General features: G+C 41.6%; 1 protein-coding gene across 1 annotated transcript in view; it reads left to right on the plus strand.

Moving 5' to 3' along the window:
- The first annotated feature begins 1,090 nt into the window (after positions 1–1,090).
- UBR4 (ubiquitin protein ligase E3 component n-recognin 4) overlaps positions 1,091–7,905 on the plus strand; it is a 77,511-nt gene continuing 70,696 nt past the window's right edge. Inside the window, exons 1-14 of the mRNA XM_009325313.1 lie at positions 1,091–1,125; positions 1,743–1,840; positions 2,588–2,691; positions 3,178–3,307; positions 3,412–3,551; positions 3,902–4,004; positions 4,540–4,681; positions 4,840–4,964; positions 5,684–5,808; positions 6,058–6,117; positions 6,247–6,437; positions 6,696–6,795; positions 6,885–7,022; positions 7,539–7,656. Coding sequence (XP_009323588.1) covers positions 1,091–1,125; positions 1,743–1,840; positions 2,588–2,691; positions 3,178–3,307; positions 3,412–3,551; positions 3,902–4,004; positions 4,540–4,681; positions 4,840–4,964; positions 5,684–5,808; positions 6,058–6,117; positions 6,247–6,437; positions 6,696–6,795; positions 6,885–7,022; positions 7,539–7,656 — 1,609 coding nt within the window. The remainder of the gene's footprint in view (positions 1,126–1,742; positions 1,841–2,587; positions 2,692–3,177; positions 3,308–3,411; positions 3,552–3,901; positions 4,005–4,539; positions 4,682–4,839; positions 4,965–5,683; positions 5,809–6,057; positions 6,118–6,246; positions 6,438–6,695; positions 6,796–6,884; positions 7,023–7,538; positions 7,657–7,905) is intronic.

Raw genomic sequence — 7,905 nt, forward strand, 5'->3', positions numbered from 1 at the left:
ACTTTTTTGCACATTCAGTCTCTGGGCTCATTACCCATCAGTGCACTTTTGGCAGGAGATGGCGAGGGGAAGCCTGCTGAGTGAGATGTTGAAACTCAGTTGAGTTATGCTGCTGAATATCTTCAAGTAAAGCTGCTCGCTTCATAGCAGCTACTTTGCTATTTCAGCTTTTCGGGTAGACTAAATAAATAAAAAAAAAAATCTCAGAACCAGGAAATCAAAGCTACAAAGCTGTTGAGTATTTCTTTCTGTTCATTTTTCCAGAAGAAATGATACATTCTACAGTTTCCTCTGTTTCAGCCACATCTCCCATTACGACTGGAAACGATGACTTAGGATAGAAAAAGGGAAGATGGCTGGGCATAATTTGGGTGCTGTTCAGGTCAGCAGGGAATGGTGTGTCCTCTTCCTCCTCCCACCCTGCCAAAGCTGGCATCGTTGTGTGTGGGTGGGTGAAGGGGATATGTGAGTCCGTTTTGCCATACTCTGCAGCAGCGCTAGTCATTGCCAAACTTGAGAAATCATCATTTTAGTTGGGTAGAGCATGCCGCGATAGGCTGATGCCCTCTGCTCCCCGCTTCCCCTCCAGAAATAAACTCTGTTGCCAGAGGTGGAAGAGGCTGTGTCTTGAGAGGTAAAGTTAAAGTGGCTGGTGAAGTTGAATCGTGTAACCTGTTCTTCCAACTTGCTCATTCACATCACTGAATGAAAGTTTTTATCTTCTGAAGATGTGAAAGAAATTAATTTAAGCATTTAATAGACATGTGTCCACATCCCTTGGTTTCGTCACAGGAAAAACCAAGGGCAGAACTAGCTATGGAGGCAGAGCTGTGTTTCTGTTCTCGAGGTGGTTGCCTCCAGGTTTCTGTGCAAATGGGATGTGTGACGCTTTACTGCAGTGGCCTTTAACGTGTCATTTCTCTGCATAAATAGATGTTCTCCATGGCCAGCGAGCCTCACTGAGAAACCTCAGAGGCTTGACTTTCAGTGTGTTGATGCGTATTTTGCTTTACTATTTTTACTTTTGGTTTGAGTTGGCGTTACATTTTCACTCGCTCTGAGCTTTGTGTTGATTTCTGCGCAGGGTAAAATGATGCAGGTCTCCGAAGTGGCAAATGTCTACCCGTGAGGCTGATTTCTGTGGATGCGTTTTTCTCTGCTGTGCATTACCTGCCAAAAGTCTTTATTCCCCAGTTTGTTGCAGACACTGCCATTGTGTATTTGTTGTTGTTATGCAGTTGCCTGTTTTGATCCTTCTGTTTTGCAGAATTGCATAAACTCCAGTTGACTCCGTGCCTTGACAGAAAGGGAATGCTTGTGCTCCAGTCCTGGCAAATCCTGCCTAGAGTTAGCAGAACAAACAGTCCAAACATTACGGGCAGCTGAGTTTAGAATCACTTAAAGATTAATGAACCTTTGACTGGGAGAGCGATTAAAGCAGCTGACCTGTTGATGGTGTAAAGGAGAAACATTTGCAGTATTGGAATGGTTTCCTTAAATTCCCTATGTGGATAGCGATGCTCGTGCCGCGATCTGTCAGCTGCTGGAGGACTCGGTCCTGAGGACAGGGGATATGGGACACAAGGGAGAGAATTCTGTTCTCAAAACTTTGATTTGGAAAGAGCATGTGATTTTAATGATCTTGTCTTACATCTGTTAATAGATATAACGTATTCTGAGTGTTGTGTGGTGCCGTTATTGTGCTGTATATAATTGACATATCTCCTGTTCTCCTATTGCAGTGAATCTGAAATCCTGCACCACGACAAACAATATGAGCCTTTTTACTCTTCCTTCGTTGCACTTTCTACACATTACATCACTACCGTCTGTGGTCTAAGTAAGTGTTCCCCATCCTTCGCTTCTCTTGCTCTTGTGTTATGACTCGGGTGTAGTAAAAGTAAACTAGAACTGTTGTCCTTTTGGTATTTGTCTCGAGCCCGCTTTCTGAATCGGATTTTAAGACAGAGTGCGCGAGGCCAGCGTTGCTACCTTTTATACTGGCAAAATGTCAATTCAGATGGAAAGGGAAACTTGTCGATAGGAGTATTTGGCCACCAAGTACTGGACAGCATTGACTTTTTGGTTGCTTGTTCATTGGCCTGACTTCATTTAGGGAAAATAAGTTTTGGTCAAAGGAAGTGGTTAAATCCGTTTTCAGGATTTTTAGATTATTCTTTAGCAGTTATGTTACTGTGTTGGAATTAATGATCAAAACATTGTGACTCAAAATATTTTATAATATTTTGGCTGACAGAATTTGGCAATTTCAGCAAAAAAGTGGTTTTGGTCAACTTGTTTCGTATTCTTCAGTGCTTCTGTCAGTATTAAATAATGTTGCTGGGGAAGCCATTGTATCTGTCTAAATTACCATGTCTGGGTAGAAGGTATTACCCTTGCTTTACTGACGTTTCTTGGGTTATATTTTAATGAGAATGAGTTTATATTGCATCTATGTGTTAGGCATGATAGATTGCGTATGCGTGCGCATTGCATAGCATTCTGTTTTATTGAAAGCATTAAGAACCTCTGACACTGAATTACCTAAAAACTTGCGCTGAGTGATGCAAGCATCTCCTTTTTGCAGTACCAAGAAACCAATTGCAATCAGTGGCAGCTGCTTGTAAAGTCCTGATTGAATTCTCACTGCTGCGTCTTGAGAACCCAGATGAAGCGTGTGCTGTGTCACAGGTGAGCACAGATTTTGACCGTGTGGGCAAGCCTGAGTGCGAAAATGGGCTTTGGCCTCTAATTCCGAAATATTTGCTCTAATGTTGCATAAAGCAAAATTAATGAAGTTCTGAAAATATTTAAGGTGTACCACTTCGATAGAGACTGATACCTGCTGAATCTTCCCTCTGCATTCTTTACTCAGAATTTCAGCTTGTGAGCAAGCTGAAATACAGACGGCCTCAAGCCTGCAATTTCCTACAGTCTGATTTGGTTTTGTGTAATGAAATATAACAAGCACGTGGGACAATGTTAGTGACCTGACTTACCTGCAATTAGTAAGCCGTCACAATCTTTGGTATGAGATCAGAGTGGATTTGGGATGTTGCAGTAGCCTTACTAGCTGAAGTTGCAGGACTCTTAATGCAGCTGCTTAGAATAAACGATATCGAGGAATAATTGGAATCGAGAGAGTTTAAATTGTACTTGATGTCTTTTTCTTTGTAGAAACACCTCATTCTACTGATAAAGGGGCTGTGCACGGGCTGCAGCCGCCTGGATCGAACCGAAATTATTACCTTCACAGCAATGATGAAATCGGCCAAGCTGCCTCAGACCGTCAAAACCCTCTCTGATGGTAGGTGTTTTAATTTATGGTTATATCACTGTGGCACTTGAGTTAGGCTTAGAAAATACTATGGTTTTGATGTATGAAATTATGTGTTGCTGTTTCCCCTGCAGTAGAGGACCAGAAGGAGCTGGCCTCCCCGGTGAGCCCAGAACTAAGACAGAAAGAAGTGCAGATGAACTTCCTCAATCAGTTGACATCAGTCTTTAACCCTAGAGTCTCGTCATCACCTTCTATCACACCAGAGACACAGGTAAACAAACAGCCCTAGAATAGAAGCAATCTGAACTTTAGCATTAATAAAATATTGGCGTAGGCAAGGACAGAGGGCAGTAAGTGGTAGTTTTTTAATACACACGCGTAAAGAAAACTTTCTTAAGTATTTAAATCCTACTTGCGTGTTGATGAATGGCAAACGAGAAAATACTGTTTGCATTGTATTGGCAGTAGTAGTTTTGTTGCCTCATGGACACTAATGTTCAGTGATATTCATAGCTCTCGAGTTCTTGCTGCTGATGTGCCTGGCTCCTGTGTAGAGACTTACTGCAATACCGTGTATTTTTAATGCTTCCATGATAATATTTAGTATGTGGTTGCTTTTAGGTGGAAGGAGAGAGCGAGGATCAAGCTTCCACAGATCAGACCTCTGTGGCAAAGACAAAAAGCATATTCATCGCTCAGAATGTAGCCAGCCTGCAAGAACTTGGTGAGAATCAGCTTTTTAGCATCGGGGAAAAAAATGCTAGAGCAAATGACTCTCCAGTGTTACACCTTAGAGCTCTGGATGGGAAGAAACTTTCTGACCTAAAGCGTTTGTTCTTTAGGACTCACGCAGTTGCATGCTGATGTTACCAAGGGAGGTTGTAGCTGTAATGTAGTTCTCTTCATTGCAGAGGAGATGAAATCGTTATATTTGTATGCAGTAGCTTTGGTTTTGGGGGAAAAAAATGTGGATGATATAAAATAGTCTATGGGATGGATTACTGAGCAGGTGTGAATTAGACCTAGCGTGCCACGTAACATGCACACAGAGCTTTGTGAAACCCCTTACGAGTACTGACTGAAAACTCCACCATCTGCTTTGTGTGTTGTAAACTAGTCTTTATCCTGTTGCCTCGTCTATGACGATATTTTCTCACCACAAAGAATAATTAAGTCAATTATTGATGACCGTTAGATCTGTTCTGCTTAGAAGTTCTCCCATGAACAGTAAAAATAACACTGCTATTTTTGTTTGGTAGGTGGCTCTGAAAAACTGCTGAGAGTGTGCCTGAACCTCCCATACTTCTTGCGATACATAAATCGATTTCAGGATGCAGTGTCAGCCAACTCATTTTTTATTATGCCAGCCACAGTGGCAGATGCCACTGCTGTTCGCAATGGGTAGGAGTCTGTTGTCACTCTTCTTTGGTGGATGCTGGGTACACTATATGAGAAAAAATAACTGTGCTAGCTATACAGCATCAGTTATTGTGCTGCTCCTGTGAGCTGTCTGATGTGTACATTGCATTGCTGAACCTTGACATGTGTCGTTACTATAGATTTCATTCGCTGGTAATAGATGTGACCATGGCACTGGATACTCTGTCTCTGCCTGTATTGGAGCCCCTGACACCCACGCGTCTCCAAGATGTGACTGTTCTTGCTCTCAGCTGTCTCTATGCAGGTGAATGGATTTCCTATATTTTCTTTGGAGCTTTAAGTCGCTCCCGCTTTTGCTCTGCTTTGTTACCTGCATGTTTGAGGCTCAGCCCACAAGTAGCCTTTATTTCTCATGAATTTGAAAGCTATGCAGCATACTGCGTAGTCTGGTGACTGGGTTAATATGAAAATTGTTATAGTGACGCTGAAATTCTGATACATTTTGCAAATGTTCTTGTCAGTATCTGAGAGAAAGACCGAGTGACTCAACGTTGTCTTAATAGCCTGTAATTTCTGCTCTTTTTTTTTTTTTTTGTATGTTCAGAGCATAATATATTTTTGCAATGCTTATGGCTTCAGCTTAATTGTTTATACCCCCAAATCAACCGTGTTTCCCAGGAGTGGTTTAAGTACACCAGAATCCTGAGTGTTTAATTGCTATGGGTAACGTTTTAAAGAGAGATGGCAGCCGAGTATGAAGATTGCCTTAAAAATGGTATTGAATTACATGGTAAAACATTTCCTCCTTTAATTGTTCTCACGTGTTTCTGTAGGACAAAACTTGAATCTTTTGGGGGTACTTCAGAAAGATTTTTTAATTTATCAGCTGTAATATTGAGTATTCCCAGCTCTGCCAAGTTTATGGGCATGTATGATACTGCTTGTTCTAATGTGCTAAGTAGGAACATAGAGTCCCGAGATTGGCTTTTAATAAGAATGTTACCTCCACTTGTTTTCAATCAGGTGTGAGTGTGGCAACTTGCATGGCCATCCTACATGTGGGTAGCACTCAACAGGTACGAACAGGGTCAACAAGTTCCAAAGAAGAAGATTATGAAAATGATGCTGCTACTATTGTACAGAAATGTGTAAGTAGATGAGAGAGCGTTTGTTGTTTTCGTTCTCAGCAGGTGAACTGCATAGAATTTGTATTTATTTGGATTGCAATATATATCTGTTATTTCTAGGCATTAGACTTGCTGATAAAGGAAGTAATGGGGTGGCTAATTGTAGAGGGCAAAATACAATTGTATTTGGAGTTTTAAAAGTGTGTGTAGTGGCTTATTATTGCCCAGTGGAGCACTTAAACATTATCGTGGTTTTGGATTTATTTGCAGCTTGAAATCTATGAAATGATTGGACAAGCCATCAGCAATTCACGCCGTGCAGGGGGTGAGGTAAGATTTGCGTCTCGGGAAGCTTTTTTCACTGTTTCTGAGCTGGTGTATTTTGGCATTTGGATTGATGCTATTTTGTCTTTTTGGTGCTTTTTTTTTTCCCCCACCCCTTCACTTTTGGGGTGATAGCATTATCAGAACTTCCAGCTGCTCGGGGCTTGGTGTTTGCTAAACAGCCTCTTCCTCATCTTGAACCTCAGCCCCACGGCCTTGGCTGATAAGGGAAAGGAGAAAGATCCATTGGCTGCTCTTCGCGTCAGAGACATTATTGCTCGTACTAAGGAGGGCGTTGGGTCTCCCAAACTAGGACCTGGGAAAGGGTACGTAAATACCCCACTGAAGTAATCATTGTCTGTGTATCTAACTATGCCCAGCAAGCATCTACAATGGGGTCTTGTTGGTCTCTTGAAATTTTATCCGCATTTGTAATTCAAGTCTTGATGCTTGAAAAGAAGTTGTCGTCTTCAGTGTAGCAAAGCAGTCACTTCACTCAATTTAGTGTGTGTGTATATATATATATCCCATCCCCACCCCACCCCCCCCCCCGAAATTACATTATATCCTTTATGTTTCTGTAGGCATCAAGGGTTTGGTGTTCTGTCAGTGGTGCTAGCAAATCATGCTATCAAATTGCTGTCATCGCTCTTTCAAGATCTGCAAGTGGAGGCATTGCACAAGGTATGTAGGTAGCATGTACGTTCTTGTGAAACATTTTGCCTTCTCCACTGAAACACACTTCAAATCCTCTTTTCAATGCCATCCTCCAGGGCTGGGAGAGTGATGGTCCGCCAGCAGTGCTGGATATCATGGCTCAAAGCACATCCATCCAGAGAATTCAGCGGCTGATAGATTCTGTACCACTCACTAATTTGCTGCTGACTTTGCTATCTACTTCCTACAGAAAGGTAGGAACTGGCATACAGCTAGAGAACTTCTGTAGCTGAACCTCTCCTACTAAGCGTCATCTGCATGGAAAATTCTCACTTGACAAACTGTGACTAGGCTAAGAAGAATTTGGAGTTCTTCTTTCAGAAGCTGTCAACTGGGGCCTCTCTCTTTCCTCTTTTCAGAGACTGTTAATTTGACAAACTTGTTCTAGTGAAATTTTTCTGTGGTAAAAAGCTCAGTGGTATTTATGAGTTTAGTGAGAAGATGAAAAGGCTGTATTCAAAATGGATGCTTTTATGTTAGAGCTGTTACTTGAAGTGTGGCTTACAAGCTTGGCATAGCTTATTAGTTTTCAACCATCCTGTGTAATTTTTAATACAACTTAAGGGGGCGAAGCCTTGCAAAACTGTTCAATAAATTAGTTGAGACAAATTTGCTAGAAGAAAATTAAAATGCATTAGGAAGTTATTCTTGTTTTCAAATTCTTATCTTTCATAATTCTAAAATTTAACTTGTTCTGCTGTTCTTTTAAGGCTTGTGTCTTGCAGCGTCAGAGGAAGGGCTCCATGAGCAGTGATGCAAGTGCCTCCACTGATTCTAATACTTACTATGAGGATGATTTTAGCAGCACTGAGGAGGACAGCAGCCAAGGTAATAGAGTTTGCAGCAAGCAATCTAAGGCAGGATTTTGCGCTGTCTTTCACATTTAGTGGAAACCTGGCTACTGGACTTTTGCCTTCTTGGACTGGAATGTCATGTAACGCTGAAAATATGAAACAGTTTGTAAGATCTGTTTGGCAGAAGTAATGCTGACTGTACTTATTTATGTAAACTAAAGCCAGAGTGGCTGGGATTTGGCAGTATTTGCTTAAGAGGAGAGCGGAAATAATTTCTTCTTGT

The sequence above is a fragment of the Pygoscelis adeliae genome, unplaced genomic scaffold, assembly GCF_000699105.1.
Source record: "Pygoscelis adeliae isolate BGI_AS28 unplaced genomic scaffold, ASM69910v1 Scaffold36, whole genome shotgun sequence".
In the NCBI taxonomy this organism is placed as follows: domain Eukaryota; kingdom Metazoa; phylum Chordata; class Aves; order Sphenisciformes; family Spheniscidae; genus Pygoscelis; species Pygoscelis adeliae.